Source organism: Vipera ursinii (genome assembly GCF_947247035.1).
Source record: "Vipera ursinii genome assembly, chromosome: 2".
NCBI lineage: Eukaryota > Metazoa > Chordata > Lepidosauria > Squamata > Viperidae > Vipera > Vipera ursinii.
In genome coordinates, this window is record NC_139513.1 from 8,623,009 (window position 1) to 8,646,304 (window position 23,296).

General features: G+C 41.5%; 1 protein-coding gene across 1 annotated transcript in view; it reads right to left on the reverse strand.

Annotated features, from left to right (window-relative positions):
• LOC310633301 (vomeronasal type-2 receptor 26-like) overlaps positions 1-23,296 on the reverse strand; it is a gene marked incomplete at both ends in the record, with an annotated part of 226,507 nt that overhangs the window by 199,411 nt on the left and 3,800 nt on the right. Inside the window, 2 exons of the mRNA XM_083351000.1 lie at positions 8,593-8,719; positions 11,989-12,216. Of these exons, the coding sequence (XP_083207126.1) occupies positions 8,593-8,719; positions 11,989-12,216 (355 nt within the window). The remainder of the gene's footprint in view (positions 1-8,592; positions 8,720-11,988; positions 12,217-23,296) is intronic.

The window sequence follows — 23,296 nt, forward strand, 5'->3', positions numbered from 1 at the left end:
TGGAAATGAGATAAATGAGAACTGGATTACAGTATTAAGTATGGAAGAGAATTGTATAAAGGAAAAAGAGGTTATTGAGTACTGTAATATGAAATCAAAATCTTAAATGTTTTAATTTTAATATTAATACAAAATTAAAGCTAGAAAAAATAGATAAGGTGTTTGATGTTTTAAAGATGGAATGTTAAAATATGAAATATATTAAAAGATCGATGGATATACATTCAAAAAATAAAATAAAATAAACTATTAAGTGATTGATGGATAGCAATAAAAATATGTTAACTTAGATAACAGATAATATATATCAAAGAAAAAAGAGAGAGGAAGTATTGGCTATAATAATGTGGAGATATGTAATAATATGTATTTGTCTGAAAATGGAACCATTGTAACTCGGACACCATGTTACTTTCTAAAGATATTATTGTAAACATTGAAAAACTAATAAAATATTATATATATATATATATATATATATATATGGGTGCCTGTATGTGGATCCTTGGTTTTTCGGGTTTTTCCCCGCGTAGAACTAAAGGTGTGGGCGCAACGTTTCGACGGAATCCCATCCGTCATCATCAGGCTTTAGCTTCCTTCTTCTGGGAGAAGCATGTGGCTGTTTGTTCCTCTTTTTTAAACTGCCAGAGGGGGTGTGTTCTGTGGAGGTGTGCTCTGATTGGGTAGGGGACCAAGTGTGTTCTGATTGGGTGGGAGTGTGTTTTGAATGGTGGGTGTGTTCTGATTGGGTGGGGGGGTGTTCTGAGTGGATGGGCTGGTCTCAGCTGCCAGCTCCAGACCTGAGCTGGTGAGTTGTGCTGCTTTTGTTCGGCTTCGTGTTCGTGGTGGTGCCATGTTTTTATAGTGGGTGTCAGTTTGCTTATTGTGTGGTTTGGAGGGGTTTAAAGAACTACAGCTGCAACATCAGCCACTTTAAACCCCTCCAAACCACACAATAAGCAAACTGACACCCACTATAAAAACATGGCACCACCACAAACACGAAGCCGAACATATATATATATATATATATATATATATAAGCTCTTCCTGATAGTAGTGGACAGCCACTCAAAATGGCTGGAAGTAATTCCAGTTCCTAACATGACTACTGCTAGGACCATCTAGGTGCTGAGAAAACTCTTTGCCACACATAGGTTGCCAGATGTCTTAGTTTCAGACAATGGGGCCCAATTCACTGCTGCTGAATTTCAGGCCTTTCTTAGAGCTAATCTTCTCAGACATGCAACTTCTGTGCCTTTTCATCCATTTTCTAATGGTCAAGCTGAACGCATGGTGAGGACAATGAAGGAAGCATTCAAGCGCATTGTTACAAGTGACTGGCATCACAGATTGGCAGATTTTTTACATTCTACGCCTTGCACTGCTACAGGCAAAAGTCCTGCAGAACTATGTTATGGGAGGCATTTGATTACTAAACTGGACAGGTTGCATCCATATAGAGTGGCAGCAGAAGCCTCTCAACCAAAACCCCCGAGGGGTCTGCACATGGGCAATTGGGTTTGGGCCAGGAACTATGGTCAGGTAATCTGTGGGTTCCTGGTCAAATCACCAAGACATCCAGACCCCTATCTTATGAAGTGGGGTTGGAGGGAGGGCGAGTTGTCAGACGACACATTGATCAGCTCAGGAAATGGTTTCCAGAATGGCCACTAAGTGAGGACTGCATCATAAGTCCCTCCCAAGGTCCTCAAACTTGTGGCCAAGCCAGCCCTCACATGGACTACCAGGACTTTTCCTTCTTAACTGTGGTGGAACCAGAGGGAGAACTGGGGAGCTCTGGAGTGCAACATGGACCCCCTGAATGAGGAAGCCAACAGAACTTCAGCAACTGCTGTGCCTACTCTGCCGAACAGTCTGACTCTGGGGTGGGCCAACCTGGACAGGCCAGCCAGAGTGCATCAAATCCCCTTGACTCAGGAGCACAAAGAGACACAAGTCTACCCAGCCCACTGAGTAAGCTGGTAGACCACAAAGTGATGGGAACTCCGAGATGTTCCTGTAGGGCACACAAGCCTCCTGCATATCTTGCAGATTACATTGTAAAATAAAAAGCTATGTATTGTTGTAAACCCCTTCATGGATTACTGCCTTGTCGTGGCGAAGGGGCTTGCGTAATTCAATGAAGCTATGAGCTATGCCGTGCAGGGCCACCCAAGACTGACACGTGATAGCCGAGAGTTCTGACAAAACGTGATCCACTGGAGAAGGAAATGGCAACCCACTTTAGTATCTTTGCCATGAAAACCCTATGGACAGTACCAAAAGGCAAAACGATATGACGCTGGAAGATGAGCCCCTCAGGTCGGAAGGCGTCCAATATGCTACTGGGGAAGAGCAGAGGGCTAGTACTAATAGCGCCAGAAAGAATGAAGCGACTGGGCCAAAGCCGAAAGGACGCTCAGCTGTGGATATGTCTGGTGGTGAAAGGAAAGTCCGATGCTGTAAAGATTTTTTCTCCATAGGAACCTGGAATGTAAGATCCATGAATCAAGGAAAGCTGGACGTGGTCAAACAAGAGATGACAAGACTGAACATCGACATCTTAGGTATCAGCGAACTAAAATGGACAGGAATGGGTGAATTTAATTCAGATGACCATCAGGTATACTACTGCGGGCAAGAATCCCTCAAAAGAAATGGAGTAGCCTTCATAGTCAATAAAAGAGTAGGAAAAGCAATACTGGGATACAATCCTCAAAATGACAGAATGATCTCAGTTCGAATCCAAGGCAAACCATTCAATATCACAGTAGTCCAAGTCTATGCCCCAACCACCAGTGCTGAAGAGGATGAAATTGACCGGTTCTATGAAGCCCTACAGCACCTTATAGAACTAACACCAAAAAATGATGTCCTTATCATCATGGGGGATTGGAATGCTAAAGTAGGAAGCCAAAAGATAACCGGAATAACAGGCAAGTTTGGCTTTGGAGTACAAAATGAAGCAGGGCACAGGCTGATAGAATTTTGTCAAGAGAATACGATGGTCATAGCAAACACTCTTTTCCAACAACCCAAGAGACGGCTCTACACATGGACATCACCAGACGGTCAACACAGAAATCAGATTGACTATATGCTCTGCAGCCAAAGATGGAGAAGCTCTATACAGTCAGTAAAAACAAGACCAGGAGCTGACTGTGGCTCAGACCATGAGCTTCTTGTTGCAGAGTTTAGGCTTAAACTGAAGAAAGTAGGGGAAAGCACCAGGCCAGTCAGGTATGAATTAAATCATATCCCCGTTGAATATACAGTAGAGGTGACAAATAGATTTAAGGAATTAGATCTGATAGACAGGGTGCCTGAAGAACTATGGACAGAGGTTCGCAACATTGTACAAGAGGTAGCAACCAAAACCATCCCAAAGAAAAAGAAATGCAAGAAAGCAAAATGGCTGTCTGAGGAAGCTTTGCAAATAGCTGAGGAAAGGAGGGAAGCAAAAGGCATGGGAGAAAAAGAAAGATACGCCCAATTGAATGCAGAATTCCAGAGAATAACTAGAAGAGATAAGAATGCCTTCTTAAATGAACAGTGCAAAGAAATAGAAGAAAACAATAGAATAGGGAGGACCAGAGATCTTTTCAAGAAAATTGGAGAGATGAAGGGAACGTTCAATGCAAAAATGGGCATGATAAAGGACCAAAATGGTAGGGACCTAACAGAGGCAGAAGAGATTAAGAAGAGATGGCAAAATTACACAGAAGAACTATACAAGAATGAGCTTAATGTCCCTGATAATCACAATGAGGTGGTCACTGACCTCGAGCCAGACATCCTAGAATGTGAAGTGAAGTGGGCCTTAGAAAAGCTGAGCAACAACAAAGCTAGTGGAGGTGACAGTATTCCAGCTGAGCTATTCAAAATCTTAAAAGACGATGCAGTAAAAGTGCTACACTCAATTTGCCAGCAAATTTGGAAAACTCAACAGTGGCCACAGGATTGGAAAAGATCAGTTTACATTCCAATTCCAAAGAAAGGCAGTGCCAAAGAATGTTCAAACTATCGCACCATTGCACTCATTTCTCATGCTAGTAAAGTTATGCTTAAAATCCTACAAGCTAGACTCCAGCAGTATGTGGATCGAGAACTACCAGAAGTACAGGCAGGATTTCGAAGAGGCAGAGGAACTAGAGATCAAATAGCCAACATACGCTGGATCATGGAGAAAGCTAGAGAGTTCCAGAAAAACATCTACTTCTGCTTCATTGACTATGCTAAAGCCTTTGATTGTGTGGATCATAACAAACTGTGGCAAGTTCTTAAAGAGATGGGAGTACCAGAACATCTTATTTGTCTCTTGAGAAACCTATATGCGGGCCAAGAAGCAACAGTGAGAACTGGACACGGAACCACTGATTGGTTCCAAATTGGGAAAGGTGTCCGGCAAGGCTGTATACTGTCGCCTTGCCTATTTAACTTATATGCAGAGCACATCATGAGAAAGGCAGGGCTAGAGGAGTCAAAAGTTGGAATTAAGATTGCTGGAAGAAATATCAACAACCTAAGATATGCAGATGATACCACTCTAATGGCAGAAAGTGAAGAGGAACTGAAGAGTCTCTTGTTGCGAGTGAAGAAGGAGAGTGCAAAAGTTGGGTTGAAACTAAACATTAAGAAAACCAAGATCATGGCATCCGGCCCTCTCAATTCCTGGCAAATAGATGGGGAAGAAATGGAGGTAGTGACAGATTTTATTTTCCTGGGCTCCAAGATCACTGCAGATGGGGACTGTAGTCAAGAAATTAAAAGACGCTTGCTCCTCGGGAGGAAAGCCATGGCAAATCTAGACAGCACACTAAAAAGCAGAGACATCACCCTGTCAACAAAAGTGCGTATAGTCAAGGCTATGGTCTTCCCAGTTGCAATGTATGGCAGTGAAAGTTGGACCATAAGAAAGGCTGAGCGCAAAAGAATCGAGGCCTTTGAACTCTGGTGCTGGAGAAGACTCCTGCGAGTCCCTTGGACTGCAAGGCGATCAAACCGGTCAGTCCTAGAGGAGATCAACCCTGACTGCTCTTTAGAAGGCCAGATCCTGAAGCTAAAACTCAAATACTTTGGCCACCTAATGAGGAGGAAGGACTCACTGGAGAAGAGCCTAATGCTGGGAAAGATTGAGGGCAAGAGAAGAAGGGGACGACAGAGAATGAGGTGGCTGGATGGAGTCACTGAAGCAGTAGGCGTGAGCTTAAATGGACTCCAGAAGATGGTAGAGGACAGGAAAGCCTGGAGGAACATTGTCCATAGGGTCGCAATGGGTCGGACACGACTTTGCAACTAAGAACAACAAATTGTTGTAAATCCTGTTGCCACTAGACTACAGAAACTAGTGCTATGATATAACTGTCTAATAGTGCAAATTGTGACGCCTGTTCATTGAGACGTTCTTTAATCTCATTGTAACCTACATTGATTTTTTATTATTTTTATTATTATTATCACTTTACTTTAGTGTGTTGGATAATGTGTCTTGACAATTGTTGAGACTAAGTGGTTTTATTATGGTCTGATCTAAGAGGGGAGGGCTATTATGTACTGGGCTAACACGTGGGTTGCTGGAGCAGCTAACAGTTCTCCAGCAATCCAGACTACAAGTCTCCTGTGCTGCAATTGGCTATCTCCAGGAGGCAAAGGTTGATTCAAACCTATTGGCTGCCGCCTATATAGACTATATATTGCAACTATTTGCAGGCATTTCCCCAGGACAGTTCCAGCACGAAATAAACAATGAGTTACCCTGTACTCTGTTCCGCATCTTCATTCCTGCGCCAAAGAACCCGCTATTTAACAGGCAGCATTTAGATTTAATAAATCAATAAACAAACAAATAAACATTAAATGATCAAAACCTGTTAATCAAGTCTACTAAATGACATTTTTGAAAAGTAATAGATTTGTAAAAGTCTTTTTTCCCCAATTTTATTTTGACATCAAATGTTCTTTGGTATTCAGATCTGGCCTAAAAATAATAATGAAACACTTGGGGCTGAAGATGCAGCCCAGCAATCCAGCACTGGAAGTCAAGATGGAGAAGATCTGAACAGCCACCATGTACTTCCCCTTGGTGCTCAGGTAGGCAGGCACAAAGGACACCCAGACACTGCAGAAGACCAGCATGCTGAAGGAGATCAACTTGGCTTCATTGAAGGCCCCAGGGAGATTCCTGGCCAGGAAAGCCACTGTGAAGCAGACAACTGACAGAAAGCCCATGTATCCGAGGGCAACATAAAACATGGTGACAGAACCTTCATTGCATTGCAGGATGATCTCTCTAGGTTGGGAGTGCATGTCAGAGTCAGGGAATGGGGGAAAAATGCCCATCCATATGCTGCACACGACAACTTGGAAGCCAGAACAAGAAAGGACAATTGAATTGGCCAAGCTCTTCCTCAACCATCTTTGCACTTTATTCCCTGGTTTTGTAGCCAAGAAGGCTAGCACCACTGTGATCGTTTTGGCAAAGATTGAAGAAATGGAAATTGAGAAGACAATGCTGAAGGCTGTTTGTCGGATGAGACAGGTCACTCTCCTTGGCTGGCCAATGAACAGGAAGGAGGTCAAGATGGAAAGAAGGAGGGAGACCAGGAGAATGTAGGAGAGGTCCCGGTTGTTGGCTTTGACAATTGGTGTTTCCATGAATTTAATGAAGACCCCCAAGCCAAAGGCTGTGCTTAAAGAGAGGAACAAGGTAATGGAAGTCAGGATAATCCCCAGATTTTCCTTATAAGAAAGATAGCTTTTAATCTTGGGAATACAGTGAACTCGATTGGTGTTTGGATGTTGATCTTCAGGACATTTGGTACATTTCTCTGCATCTGAAAAAGAGTAAACCTGTTGGTGGAATGAATGACTGGCTATAGGTGAACTCAAAATATTTCTTCATTTCTCTCCAGCTACTGTAGAATAACTTAATATTTCTTTTGTTTTTTAGAATAGAATAGAATAGAGCTGGGAGGCACCTTGTAGGTCTTCAGCCCTCTGCTAAAGCAGGAGGACCTTTACCATCTCAGACAGGTGACTGTCCAGTCTCTTTTTAAAAACTTCAAGTGATGGAGCACCCACAATTTCTGCGGGTAAACTGTTCCACGATTACTGGTATTATTTCATCAATGAACTTGTTGAGAGAGAAGAAGTGAAAAAAAGAAAGGATTCAAGGAAGGAAGGCATTTCCACCATTTAACTTTTCACTGCTGAACCTCTTGAAAACTGGAGTCCAGTGTTTTGTCAATGCTTTAAGGCACCATTGAGATCCACCCTATAGTGGACTGAATTAAATGTGAAGGAATGCTTCATGTAGCTTATGACAGCTGAAATGAATAAACACTTCTTTTGCCATGGGGAAAAAAATCAAGTGGAGTGATCCTTGAAGATGAGTTGGATATGGAGTGAGGATATCAAAATGCATTCCTCATTTTTTATTATCAGAAAGAGTAACATCTTCCAATAAGAACAAGAAGGAAGTTTGACTCAATCTCAGTTCATGATTCCTCTCCTCTCTCTTCATCTCCCTTCCCCTCCCCTCCCCCTCTTCTCTTCCCCTCTCCTCACTATGGGCCATGACTTTGAAAATTACTAAGAGGAACATCCAGAAGAACCTCTGCAATGTCAGCCTCAGGAAGTATAAACTCAATAGTTACCAGAGGATGACCAAAAAAAGGCACCACCTGAATAGATGGAGCAGTCAAAGGATTATAATGTAAGGCTGCCCAGTCCATCCACTACATCAATTAGAATGAAGAGAACATCCAGGACATTCTATGAGACTTTTTTAAGCAAATAAATAAATTCTTTGATTAAAGTCAGGTGGCTTCAACCTGAAACTGTGGCTGCCCGAAATACCTATCAGACATGGACACTTGCAAGAATCTGATCAATCCTCCTACAAAAATCCAATCAAAGTTCCATCATTATATTCTGGAATTTGGGAACTCTCACTATTCAGAGCCTTGGTGGAGCAGTGGGCTAATGCCTCCTTAAGTAACACCAGCTGCCTGCAATTAGTGCAGGTTCGCATCCCACCAGGCTCAAGGTTAACTCAGCCTTCCATCCTTCCGAGGTAGGTAAAATGAGGACCCAGACTGTTGGGGGCAATTAAGCTGACTTTGTAATCATGCCCCTTGGGGGGTGTGTGAAAGCCCTAATAAGCAGGCATATACATAGAATGAAGGCTACTGCTAAACTTGTAAGCCGCCCTGAGTCTTTGGAGAAGGGCGGGATATAAATGGAATTAAAATAAATAAAATAAAAAAATATTCAGATCAATGAAATGAATAATAACTTGAAACATGGAAGATGTATTATAAAAGATAAAGATCAAGGGAGTCAACTCTCTTACAATACTCAACCTTCACTTATTCTATACCTTTATCCATAATCTCTATCCCTGTTTGCTTGACTTATATACTAGATTAATTTTCAATATATTTTCTTATAATTCACTATGACATACATGTATATCTTTATCAAGACTCAAAGGGGTGGGACCAACACGGCCCAAGCCTTTCAAAATGCATGTTTATGGAGATCTAATGTCCTACCCAAAGCCTGCCCCTTTCTCCTGCTTTCACCCACCTTCCATGGTGGAGATGGCTCCTTCTGCACATGGACGACAATTGTAGCAGCAGATGGGCTTCCCTTCCTGAGCCACCTTCATGAACCCAGGAGGACAGCTTTCCACACACCTGGAAGAGGGCAGGGGCTGGGCACGTGAGGGAAAGAAATAACATCCACAAAATGAATTATTGTATTTCCTAAAACAGTTGAAGAAATTTTGGGGATCTCCAGTTCAAGACTTATCTTTGCTAAATTTGAAACTTACAAAAAACTTGGAACTTATAAAACTGATTTGGATGTTTGTTGTTGCTTATTTATCTTCTAAGATTTCTTACACATTTTTTACATAATGCAGAATAACAGACTTGGAAGGGACCTTGGAGGTCTTCTAGGTCAACCCCATGCTCAAGTAAAAGACCTTATACCAGTCTGGACAAATGCTGTCCAATCTCTTCTTAAAAACCTCCAGTTATGAAACACCCATAATTTCTGGAGGCAAGCTGTTCCACTGATTAAGGGTTCTTACTGACAGGAAATTCCTCCTAAATTCTAGGTTGGATCTCTCTCTGAGAAGTTTCCATCTGTTGCTTCTTGTCCTGCCTTCAGGGGCTTTGGAGAATAGATTGACACCTTTTTCTCTGTGACAGCTCCTCAAATATTGGAAGACTGCTACCATGTCACCCCTAATTCTTCTTTTTGTTAGACTAGCCATTGCTAATTCCCACAACTGTAGATCATATGGTTTAGCCTCCAGTCCCCTAATTATCGGTTCGGGTCTGGATGGGGAGGAACAGACTTCAACTCAACCCCGACAAGACTGAGTGGCTGTGCATACCGGCATACCGGGATATTCAGAATATCCCATCTCTTTCTATAGGGGGTGAGCTATGACCCCCGTAGATAGGGCTCGCAACTTGGGAGTCCTCCTAGATTCACAGCTTACTTTGAAAGATCACATAGTGGCCGTGACTAGGGGGGCCTTCGCCCAGGTTTGCCTGGTGCGCCACTTGCGGCCCTATCTAGACCGGGATGCACTGCGTACAGTCACTCATGCACTCGTGACCTCTCGTCTGGACTACTGCAACGCCCTCTACATGGGGCTGCCCTTGAAGACCACTCGGAGGCTCCAACTGGTACAGAATGCAGCCGCGAGAGTTGTGTTGGGAGTCTCCCGATACTCCCATGTTACACCTCTGCTCCGCGAGCTGCATTGGCTCCCAGTTGTCTTCCGGGTGAGGTTCAAGGTGCTGGTATTGACCTACAAAGCCCTACATGGCATGGGTCCAGAATACCTTGGGGAGCACCTGCGGCCGGCATCAACTTCCCTCCGCCCAATACGCTCCCACAGAGAGGGTCTCCTCAGGGTGCCACCCGTCAAAGAACGCCGACTGGTGGCCCCCAGGGGGAGGGCGTTCTCTGTGGGCGCGCCGGATTTATGGAACCATCTTCCGGTCGAGCTTGGGATGGCGCCCGACCTTTGCTCCTTCCGGCGCGATCTAAAGACGTATCTTTTTGAACAAGCTGGCCTGGCTTGATGGGAGGGGGTTGGGTTTTTATTACTTTTAAATGCGTTTTAATCTATCTAAGAGTTCTGGGCACTTGTTTAATCTTTTTTTAATTTTTGTATTCTGTCTTTTTAACATGTATTGCCCTGTTCACCGCCCTGAGTCCTTCGGGAGAAGGGCGGTATACAAATAAAATTAATAAAATAAATAAATAATAATTGATTCAGAAACGGAGCTTGTTAAGGATTGCATGATAAAATGGGCCCAAAACATTCAGGAAGTTATTACAATGGACACGTGGGAGAAGATTTGGGTGAGGAATGTAAAATTTACTCAAGCTCAAAATCTAAGAGAGAACTTTTACAAAATGTTTTATAGATGGCATTTAGATCCCAAAAAGCTTGCAAGTATGTATCCGAAATACCAGCCTAAATGTTGGAGGTGTGGCGATGAAGATGCAACATATTTTCATATATGGTGGACATGTAAGAAGGTTAAGGCTTTTTGGATAAAAGTCTGGTGGAATATGCAGAAGATTTTTAAACGGAGGATAAAGTTTTGTCCGCAATTTTTTTTGTTGGGAATAATTGTTGACGCTACAGTTGTGGACTCTAAGTTGATGTTGAACTTAGTTACGGCAGCAAGACTTTTGATAGGTCAATATTGGAAGAAAGAGGAACTGCCGACTATAGAAGAATGGACTTTAAAGGTTTCCGACCTGGCAGAGATGGCGAAGATTTCAGCCTATTTGAAAGATCATTCGCAAGAACGTTATATTATGGAATGGAGAAAATGGATTGAGTTTATCCAGAACAAGTATAGGGTCAAGAAGTTTTATGTAGCATTCGAATGAGTCTTCTTTCGTTTCTCCTTCTTTTTTATTCTAGTTTTTTTATATATATTTATCATGGTTAAGGTGTGTTTTATCCTATATAAGCTAGAGAGTGATGGATTTTAGAATCTATAGTTTTTAGTATATGGTTGTTTATGATTGCTTTTTTATATACATATACCTTGTATTTAGCTCTGGGAAGACGGGGGGGGGGAGGGGGGGTGGAGGGAGGAGGGGAGGGAGGGAGGTTGGGGGGAGGTAGGGGGGGTATAGGAAGGGGGAAGGGGTTTTTTTTTTAATGGAAAACTGTACTTTAAAACTTTTCAATAAAAAAAAATAAAATAAAATAAATAAATAATAATTAATCAGAATAGAGTTAGAAGGGATCTTGGAGGTCTTCTACTCCAACCCTCTGCTCAAGCAGGAGACCCTGTACCATTTCAGACAAATAACTGTCCAGTCTATTCTTAAAAACCTCAAGTGATGAAGCACCCATAACCTCTGAAGGCAAGCTGTTCCACTGGTTAATTGTCCTCATTCTTAGGAAGTTTCCTCTTAATTCCAGGTTGCTTCTCTCCTTGATTACTTTCCATCATCCATTGTTTCTTGTCCTACCTTCAGGTGCTTTGGAAAATAAGTTGACCCCCCTTCTCTTTGTGGCAACCTCTCAAACACTGAAATACTGCTATTAGGTCCCCCTAATCCTTCTTTTCTCTAGACTAGCCAAACCCAAATCCTGCAATTGTTCTTTACATGTTTTAGTCTCCAGGCTTTGTTGCTCTTCTTTGCACTCCTTCTAGAGTCTCAGGATCTTTTTAGTTTCAATTATCAATATGTACACTCAGGGGAATGTTGGGTGGATCCTTTGCTTTGCAGAAGTGAATTGTGTTGCCCATGATTTAAAACTTCCTCCCTCAAAGAAAACTGTTAACTGTTAAGGATATTTTTCTCAGACATCTGAACATGAAATCAAAGAAGACTCTTCCTCTCTTAGAGAACTGAGATGATATCCCTGTCCCAATTCTGCAATCCTCTTGGTGAGACCTTCAGAAAGGATAGAATAAAGTCTTTCCCCACCTCAATCAGCATTTCCATATTTGCAGTAGCATTCTGGTTGATCATCAACTTGAAATCCAAGTATCCTTCTCTTTCTAAACTCCCAAGTTTCACCTTGGTAAAAGACATATCAGGTAAAACCATCCAGTGCACAATGTCCAGCTCTGCTACCAGTTCTCCATTTTCATCGATATAGACCCCATTGATACAATTATTATGAAACTGAGAGCTTTGAAAGAAGGAATGAAGCTGCAATGGAAGAGAAAATAAATAATGTTACAGATGACATATAAAGCTCTATGGCAAAAATCATCAGTTTGTGCTGCAAAGATCTGTACTGAGGAATATATAATAAAAAATCTATTAAAAGGACCAAGAATGACCATTTAAAAGAAAAAAAATGATCTACAGTAGTTCTCCTTTATCAAAGACAAAGCAGCCCTCATAAAAGTAAAAAGGTACCAGACTATCATCATCCTATCAGCAGACAAAGACAAAATCACAGTTATTATGAACACAGCACGATATCTACAAGAAGCAAATGAAATACTAGAAGACAAAGGAACCTACATTCCAGTAAACACAAACAGAATGCAAAAACTAGACAACCAGATAAAGAGAACCCTCAGTGATCTCTCTAAGAAAGGCCAAATAACCAAAGAGGAACAGTGATGGATGAGAAACAGTGAACCTATCTTCAAAAGCTTCAATGGATATCCCAAATCACACAAACCTGACATATCCCTCTGCCGAATCGTATCACTACCAGGACCCTACATAGAACATTGCAAATAATAATAATAATAATAATAATAATAATAATAATAATAATAATAATAATAATAATAATAATAATAATAATAATAATAATAATAATAATAATTGCTTGGACACCTTACAAGAGGAAGCAAACACTCTACCAACTCTCCACTGCAATGCCTTCAAACAATCAGAGATGTGACAGTAGATGAAGATGAAATCATAGTCTCATTTGATGTTCATGTCCATAGATATGGCATTAGCCAAAGAAACCATAATCACATTGGTCCATAGCACACCTGACTTAACTGAATACACGATGATCAAAACAATCAGGATTATAGATCTCATGAACCTCTGCCTAACCACATACTTCCAATTTGATGGACAAACTTACCAACAAATTAAAGGTACACCTATGAAATTCACCACTTTCAGGACTGATAGCAGAGGTCATCATGCAATTTCAAGAAGTCATACCATTTCCACAAATACAACCCAAAATATGGACCGGATATGTAGACCACACTGTCACCATAATAAAAAAGGATCAATTAGAGAACACACATGGAACCATCAAGATTATTTTTAAAGGAATCTTAAAAACAACAAATCACTACCCTTCCTGGACATCCTGATCAGCAGAGACCACAATGCCAAACTAGAAACACAAGTACACAGAAAAACCACCTCTACCAACCAGATGCTCCACTACTAGCAACAACCCAATCTCCCATAAGAGAAGCTGCATAAAGACTTTATTTAGATGCACTGCAGCAACCTGGAAAAGTAGAAAAAGGAAATGGAGCATCCATGCAATGTATTCCAGCAAAACAAGGCAAGAAACTTAGACCAGATCAAACTGATTTTGTTGCTTGCTGTTTGCCTATTTATCTTCTCTTCTAATTCTTCTCCCACTACATTTTTATTTTAAATTCTCAATGTACCTACTGAAAAGTAAGTTGAATGGATTTCTGCTTTGACAAAATCAATCACTTTGTCCCATGATATAAATCTAGCTTCCTTGTAGAATTTTGATAAACAGTTAACTGGAACAGTTGAGGACATTTTTCTCCTAGACACCTGAACATCTAACGGGAAGAAGTTTCCTCTCTTGGAGAACTGACATGATATCCCAATTTTGTCCCTGATCTAATTTTGCCATGCCCTTGGAAAGACCTTCAGAAAGAGCAGAATAAAGTTTTTTCCCCAGTGTATTGAAGCAGGGTGACTCCAACCTCTCAGTACAGTTTCTGCTTAAATAAAGTATGAGTTTGTCTGTACTCATCTGCGTATCCTCGTTCCTGCTCATCAGAGCCCACGACATAATACCCAATTTGTTCCGCATTTCCATTTTTGCAATAGCATTCTGGCTCATTATGAACTTGAAATCCAAGGATCCCACTCTCACTAACCTCCCAACTGTCACTTTACTAACAGAGAGATTGGAGAAAACCAGCCTGTTCACCATGTCCAGGTCTGCTACCAGCTCTCCGTTCTCATCCAAATATACCCCATCGATGGAATTATTTAAAACAACTGAGAGGTTTGAAGGAAAGAATGAAGCTGGAAAGGAGGAGAAAATGACCAATGTTACGTAGACACAGAAAGCTCTCTGGCAAGACTGCTCCATTTGAGCTGGAATCTATATGTAGGGATATGGAATAAAAAACTGACTTGGAACATAAGAATGGTAAAGAATGTCCTTTATCCATTCCATTCATAATTATCACATTGGAAAACCAATGGCAAGTTTAGCAAAGGATACATCCATTTTGAACTAATGAACTCCAAAGTGAAAGCCCGAAAGGAAATGGATATTGTGCACAACAACACAGAAAAATTGGTGGGATGAAACCCACAAATGGAACACACAGCTTGTTGTTTTTGTTAGCTATGAAGTCATGCCCAACCCATCACGACCCTATGGACAACGTTTCTCCAGGCCTTCCTGTCCTCTACCATCTTCTGGAGTCCCTTTAAGCTCATGCCTACTGCTTCAGTGACTCCATCCAGCCACCTCATTCTCTGTCGTCCCCTTCTTCTCTTGCCCTCAACCTTTCCCAGCATGAGGCTCTTCTTCAGTGAGTCCTTCCTCCTCATTAGGTGGCCAAAGTATTTGAGTTTTAGCTCAATGCTCTCTACATGGGGCTGCCCTTGAGGACCACTCGGAGGCTTCAACTGGTGCAGAATGCAGCCGCGCGAGTTGTGTTGGGGGTCTCCCGATACTCCCATGTTACACCTCTGCTATGTGAGCTGCATTGGCTTCCAGTTGCCCTCCGGGTGAGATTCAAGGTGCTGGTGATGACCTATAAAGCCCTACATGGCATGGGTCCGGATTACCTACGGCAACACCTGCTGCCGGCGTCAACCTCCCTCCGTCCAGCGCGCTCCCACAGAGAGGGCCTCCTCAGGGTGCCACCGATCAGAGAATGTTGACTGATGGCCCCCAGGGGGAGGGCGTTCTCTGTGGGTGCACCAGACCTGTGGAACCGCTTACCAGTTGAGCTCCGGATGGCCCCCGACCTTCGCTCCTTCCGACGGGATCTAAAAACCTATTTATTTGAACAAGCCGGCCTGATCTGATGGGTTCGGGGTTTGGGTTTTAAGATGGCTTTTAACTATTGTATTATATCGGGCATAATTATTTAATGTTTTTTAACTTTTGTACTTTGTATTTTGATATTTATTGCCCTGTACACCGCCCTGAGTCCTTCAGGAGAAGGGCGGTATAAAAATTTAATAAATATAAAATATATAAATTGGATTCTTTTAAAGGAAACATTTTGGATTCCGTCTGACCCCACCAAACATAAAACAACATTCTTCACTGTTTTTCCAGATCAGTTTTGATTTATTTTCAGACTTGCTGCATGATAAAAGTCATTTGCCCTTTTATAACTGGCTTTTCCCAAAAAAGGGTTCCTCTATCCAGAAATTGTATGTATAAGTGCTCCTTCAGTTCAGATGGACCCTGGTTGGTCTCTTTGCTTCAGAATTTTATGAGGAGAATTTCATGAGGAGTTTTGCTCCTTTGCTTGTCAAGAATGGAATTTGTGTTGTTATGTCACAATGATTACTAACAATTCGACTTACAGCAGCCCTCAGGGATGCCCTCTCTAAGTGGAGACAAGTCAACGTCTTTCTTCACTACATAGAATACTGTGCTGTTTTGGACAAAATTCTTCCTTTTCATTTCACATTTTTGCATTTGCCAGGACCCATTGAAGGGAAACTCTGGATCACGACACTCATTGGACTGTAACCACGGAAAGATCACAGACTTCTCAAATATGTGAATATTAACTGGACTGTTGATTTTGAGAGAAAAAACAAACTAATAAAGGATGCCTATGAACCCATTTTTTTCTATATGGTAGCTGTTCAGGTCTTCTCCATATTGTCCTCCAATGCTGGTTTGTTGGGCTGTATCTTCATCCCAAAGTGCTACATTATCATTCTGAGGCCAGACCAGAATACAAAGGAACATCTTACAACCAGAAGAAATGTAGATATGTGAGACAGAGGAATTTCCAACAGACCAAACCTAGAAATGATCCATGCTGGTCTCCATGCACAAATAGGCCAATGGTTTTGCTTGAAAAATTGATGTCCTCCATCCTTGTATTGTAGAGTTGCATGCTGGCCACTTAAGTCTTTGGTGTGTCAAGGTATCATATCTGTTCTGTGTCCTTAGTTTATTTGAGCCCTGAAATATCCCACCAAGGTATGTTAAACATGACACTTGTGCAATGGACATTTTGTTGATATGACAGAAATAATTACAGGAGGGCTGTAAAAATGCCATTATTTTATTTGTGTCATCATTTTGTGCAATTGGACTCAAGATTTCAGCTATGTACTTTGGTGACATTTTAGGTTGGTGCCACAAATTCTGCCTGTCTTCTAATGACAATTAAATAATCAGTACCTTGAACTCTGTCTAATGTTAAGAGTTGGGCCTGTTTGTGATTTCTATTAGATGTCCATATATGAATCCTGATTGGAACTGATTTTAAAATTGCTTGTGTAGTGGAGCTGGCTGAAAGGCTTTGCAGGAGCCTACCCAGGGAGAGGGAAGCTTGGACAGCTATTGCCAATTTTGGGTGCGCATGGATTGGGTAGAAGGAAAGAAAAAGGAGGAAAGAAAGGGGGTGGGGGTGGTTGCTGTGGCTGTTGTCAGAGAGAGACCAGGTGAAGTTGAAGAGGGATTTGAGGTTTTAGTTGATCCCTTTCTGTGAAGGAGAGGGAAGGAGAGAGTGAGAGAGAATGAGAAGGTGTAATTTTACTGCTTTCTTTCATAGGGGGGATATCCTGAGCAGAGGCAAGAAAGAGAGTGAGGAGAGAGAAAGTTGCTGCAGTTGCTAAATTCAGATTTTAACAATAAAGGAAAAGGGGGAGGGTTTTTGACACCAATGAGACCTGAGACTGTGATCGATGACAGAAGAGAAGGAGAGGCTGGTTGTTACTGCTTTAGAGACTAGCGGCCATCCAAACTTTAATTATTGCTACTTGTGCAAGTTATAGATAATGTGGGGCGAGCTGTTGTGGGGCGAGCTGTTACTGAAGAACACTGACTACCTTCGTTCATGTTCCTATTGCTGCCTGTAGCCATGGTTTTCCCCACCCCACTTGTTTTCAAACGGTTGCTGTGAAATCATTGACTATTGCTGCTATGACTGCCTGGGGCTCTTAAACACTGTCACACATTGACTATTGAGGCTAGGGGCTGGTCATCTTTGTTCCTGAAAGTTCCCCCTTTGACAACAAGAGTCTGCTACCTCCTCAATTTGCATGAGCTTCTGCTAGAAAAGACACTTCACTAATACCTTGAGAGCACAGCACCAGAGTTCGACACTCAACCTGTTGTCCCTGGGGGCAACAGGAAGATTGTTAATCTCACCGCTGATACCAGTTTCTATAGGAACAAATACAGGACCCCCTAAAAAGCACATTAATCAAGGCTCACTGCAGTTATTTTTTATTCAGTGGACACTGGAGGAATTTCCCTCTAGAAAATAATGGGAGGAAATCTTGCAGACAAAAAGATTCACTCAAAATTTATACATTTCAGGAAAAGAGGACAAAATGATAATAGTACATATGCATATGTGCTGGTGATTACCTATAAAGCCCTAAATGCCATGGGTCCGGATTACTTATGGGAGCACCTGCTGCCAGGGTCTACTTCCCTTTGTTCTGTGCGCTCCCACAGAGAGGGCCTCCTCAGGGTGCCACCGGTCAGAGAGTGCCAGCTGGTGGCCCCCAGGGGGAGAGCATTCTCTGTGGGCGCGCCAGCCCTTTGGAATCAATTACCGGTTGAGCTCCAGATGGCTCCCGACCTTTGCTCTTTCCGCCGTGATCTGAAAACTTACCTATTTGAACAAGCCGAGCTGGTCTAATGGGTTTAGCATATTTTATTTAGTATTTTTAATTATTTATTGTAATGGGCTAGCTCTATTTAATCTTATTTTTAACTTTTGTATATTGTATTTTTATTCTATTTTTATTGTCCTGTACACCGCTCTGAGTCCTTCGGGAGAAGAGCAGTATAGAAATTAAATAAATAAATAAATAAATAAATAAATAAATAAATAAATAAATAAATAAATAAATAAATAAATAAATAAATATTTAATTGTGATGTAAGCATGAATATTCACAATTAGCAAGCTTCAAGTTATTTTCCCACTGATATACTCTTACTATCCTCAAGAAAGAGTTATTGTCTAAATAAAAAGAAACACATCAATTGCACTTGCCATAGCAGTTTTGGTAAATTGTACTGAGAGACATGGGTGGTGTGATTGCTGCATGCCATCCTTCTATATTTCCACCTTGTTAATATTCTCCCACTACTCCAAGAACTAACTTTCCTCACAATCCCATCTGCCAGATGCCCTCTAGTGATCTGAAGCAAAACAAAAAAAAACAAAAAACTTGGCCTAGTCATCCATAGAGAAGAGCTCGGACCATTTTCTATGTTTGGCCTCTTGGTACATGTTGAGAGTTGACAGTCCCCTGACTCTACATTTCTACAATTCTTCTGGTTGCAAGCTGCTCCTTTTTATTCAGGCCTGGCCTCAGAATGATTATGTAACACTTGGGGATGAAGATGCAGCCCAGAAGACCAGCACTGGAAGCAAAGATGGAGAAAACCTGCACAGCCACCATGTATTTCCCTTTGGTGCTCAGGTAGGTGGGCACAAATGTCACCCAGACACTGCAGAAAACCATCATGCTGAAGGTGATCAGCTTGGCTTCATTGAAGGCCCCAGGAAGATTCCTGCCTATGAAGGCCACTGTGAAGCAAATGGCAGCTAAGAAGCCCATGTAGCTGAGGGTGATGTAGAACATGACAACAGAGCCTTCATTGCATTGGAGGATGATCACTCCAGGTTGAGAGTGGAAGTCAGAGTCAGGGAATGGGTGAGACACACACAGCCAGATGGAGCAGATGAAAATTTGGACAGCAGAACAAGAAAGGATGATAGAGTTGGCCAAGCTCCTCCCCAACCATCTCTTTGCTTGGTTTCCTGGTTTTGTGGCCAAGAAAGCCAGCACCACTGTGATTGTTTTGGCCAAAAGAGAAGAAATTGCAACTGAGAAGACAATGCTGAACATTGTTTGTCGGAGAAGGCAGGTCGCTTTCCTTGGTTGACCAATGAAGAGAAGAGGAGACAAGAAGCAAAGCAGGAGGGAGATCAGAAGGATGTAAGAGAGATCCCTGTTGTTGGCTTTGACAATGGGAGTTTCTCGGTATTTAATGAATATGATTAACAGAAACATTGTGGTTAGGAACAAGAGCAGGGCAAAAGAGATCAAGATGATGCCCAGATTTTCTTCGTAAGACAGGAAGGATATATCTTTGGGGGTACATTGGGTACGATCCTTATTTGGATACTTATCATCTGGACACTTGGTGCATTTTTCTGTATCTGCAAAACCCCAAAAGAAACATTTATTTAATATTCTATCCTTTCACTTTTCAAGAAATCACTTCTTTGGAAAACAATTGATACCAGGAGGATTTTCTAAAATGCATCTCTTAACTTCTCCAGACAAACAAAATAAGAATTTTTTTAAAGGAAAATAGCAAAGACTAATTATGCAAATAATCTGGAATGGCTATTCTCATCAGTAATGTGGAGGTGGACCCAAAACTGTACCCATCACCTCATTTTGGACCAGCAATTTCTTCTAGTGATGCTCAAGGGGAGACCTATATTGAATAAATTGAAAGATCCTTTTGAAAGATGGAGCTAAGACAATTTCTCAAGTTTCAGATAATTCAGATACTCATAAAAAGATAAAGGTGAAATAGAGATCCAAAATAAAAAGCAGAAGCAATATTTTCTTTGGCTGTAGTAAAACCTGCCCCAAATGCCATGTATTCCTATCTCTATCCAGCCCCTCCTTTAAAGTCTTTTGGCTATTCCTCCTTTTAGGTAAGAAATTGTGTAGTTTCAAAAGAAACAAAAATATTTGAACTTTAATACATCCTTTAACATTGACTTCCATAAAAATGCTGTAGAGGAATCCCACAAATCTGCTCTTTTTCTTTTGTGTCACCCACCTTCTTGAGTGGAGATGGTCCCCTCTGGACAAGGAACACAGTCATAGCAGCAAACCGGCTCTCCTTCTCGCTTCCGCTTGACAAATCCAGGATGACAACTTTCCACACATTTGGACTCAGGCAAAGGCTAAGGAGAAAAATAAGGAATGCCAAAGAAAATGAGTCTGGACTAAGCATCCATGGAAAATGGAGGTAGATATGAAGTAGAGCAGAGTCCTCTCTCTGGGCTTCACTTGAAGACATGTGAATTATTAAAGGTAAAGGTAAAGGTTCCCCCGCACATGCGTGCTAGTCGTTTCCGACTCTAGGGGCCGGTGCTTATCTCTGTTTCAAAGCCAAAGAGCCAGCGCTTGTCCGAGGATGTCTCCATGGTCATGTGGCTGGCATGACTAGACGCCAAAGGCGCACGGAACGCTGTTACCTTCCCACCGTAGTGGTCCCTATTTTTCTACTTGCATTTTTACGTGCTTTCGAACTGCTAGGTTGGCAGAAGCTGGGATGAGTTACAGGCGCTCACTGCTACACGGTACTTGGGATTCGACCCGCCAAACTGCCGACCTTCTGATCGACAAGCTCAGTGTCCTAACTCACTGAGCCACCACGTCCCTTTTTTGTGAATTATTAACTAGTTCCAAATGATTGCAGGGGATTACTGAAAGGTTCATATAATTCCTGACTTTTACTTCTGGCATATTTCATGGCAATAAAGGACTTTTCTACTTAATAAAGTGTGGAAGGAAGGAACTGAGAAAAGATTTTAGAATTAAATAACAACTAGTGGGTTCCCCCTTATATATGCTAAAGGCTAAACTGATGAAAGCAGTGACATATTGAAAAGGTAAAACCAGTGGGTTCCTTTTTGTGGCTGCATTAAGATGCATCCTTCCATTCTTCATATATAATGTATGATGAACTTATATTAAATTTTAGAAAAACATATTATTATTATACATTTTTGTTTTGTTCAATTTGTTAAAATACAAAAATCTCTAATGAAGAAAGACATTTCTGACTAGTTCAATTTGGAAAGGTTTCTTCTGGAATATATAAAACACTGCAAAGGCAATCCACTTTGATAGTAGTTCAAAACTGTCCTTCAATTAAGGTATAAAGGAACATTCCTTACTGATTAGAGCTGTTAACCTTAAGGGAAATGATCTTTCTTTCTTTACACATTTATTTCTTTATTGGATTTGGCTTCCATGCTGATGAACTAAGACTAAAACTGACTGCCTAGTTTCCAGAACTGGAGTGAGATGAGATGGAGACGAAGTCATGAGATCATGTCCATCAAACAAGGTAAGTCAGATATATTTTGTCTCAAAGGTGTTTTTCCAAAAGTCAAATGGACTTTTTATTTTTTTTTCCTTGAAAATGTTTTGCTTCTCAACCAAGAAGCTTTTTTAGTCCTGTTTGAATGGTAGGAATTGGAAAGATTTCTATTCTTTGTAGTCCTCTAGTAATTAAGTCTCTGAGAGTGGTTCAGGCCACTAGGGGGTTTATCTGTACTCTCACAATCACCTGAATCAAAGTGCAAATGGATGTGTAATCTTCTTGGGACTGCTGAAAGGACTGTGTTGTGGATAGATAGGTGTTCAGATAGGGCTGTTCAATTTTAACATAGATGGTCTCTTTGACCCCTCTTTCAAATTGCTGGTCCTCTCTGTCCAGAATGTGAACTCTGCTGTCTTCAAAAGAGTAAACTTTGTCTTTCAGGGCTCCATCTTATTTCACACATGGACCAACAGGACCTCCAACCATTCACAGCTGTATTCATCTCATTCAGTCCAAACCTTAATGCAGACATTGGTTAAAAGAGTTTGAAGCTATTACCAACACAAATGCCAGTACTTGAGGGTTTCTCACCAGTTTGAAGGGGATTCTGATGTATAGAAGAGATACAACCACCCTGGTCTTTTCCCTGAAGAATAATCACACAACATGTGATGCTGAAGATGTCTGAATCAGTTTCAAAGAGTATTCCATATTCCATATAACATCTGAGTGACACCTTTGTGAATACTACTGAAGCCCTCCCCTCAAGCAGTCTAAGAAAACTGTACATTTTCTCCTGTATACATTCAACTCCCAGGGACAATCACCCACCAGGGTGACTAGAATTAACTCACTTGAAATGGGTCCTAATTTTTAGAAAAAAGACAGAACATAATATTTTACCTACCCTGTTGAGCAACTTTAACAATGAAAGAGCCCTTTGATTTATAATAAGTCTCTGTCTTTCAATACTGCCCAGTTTCCTTTTCATCAAACTCTTACTGGACAAAACAACCAAGCACTGGATGTCCATATCTGCAGCTACTTCTCCATTTTGGTCCAAGTAGAGTTTCAAATGGGAAAGATTGTAGAATTCATTCTTCTCCAGAAAGGGATGGAACTAGAATGGAAACATCCAGGGATTTTAAAAGTAGAAATCTTTGTTTCTGGCACCACCTGATATTTTCACATATGAATCTTAGTTACTGTATTACTAAGTTCATAAGTGAATGAAAATGATTCAGCAAAATTTGTCAATCATATATTGACAATATATATATATTTAATTGAAAAGGGACATTCCTCCCCAGAAACCAAATATTTCCCTCCCATCTTATCATTACAAAGAATCCCCATAAGAATTAAGCAGGAAGCTTTCCATCTTTTTCTCTGATAAAACAGGGCTTGTCGATCAGAAGGTCGGCAGTTTGGCGGGTTGAATCCTGAGTGCCGCATAACAGAATGAGCGCCTATTACTCGTCCCAGCTTCTGCCAACCTAGCAGTTCAAAAGCACGTAAAAATGCAAGTAGAAAAATAAGGACCACTACGGTGGGAAGGTAACAGTGTTCCGTGCGCCTTTGGTGTCTAGTCATGCCGGCCACATGACCACAAAGACGTCCTCGGACAAGCGCTGGCTCTTCGGCTTTGAAACGGAGATGAGCACCGGCCCCTAGAGTTGGAAACGACTAGCACGCACGTGCGGGGGAACCTTTGCCTTT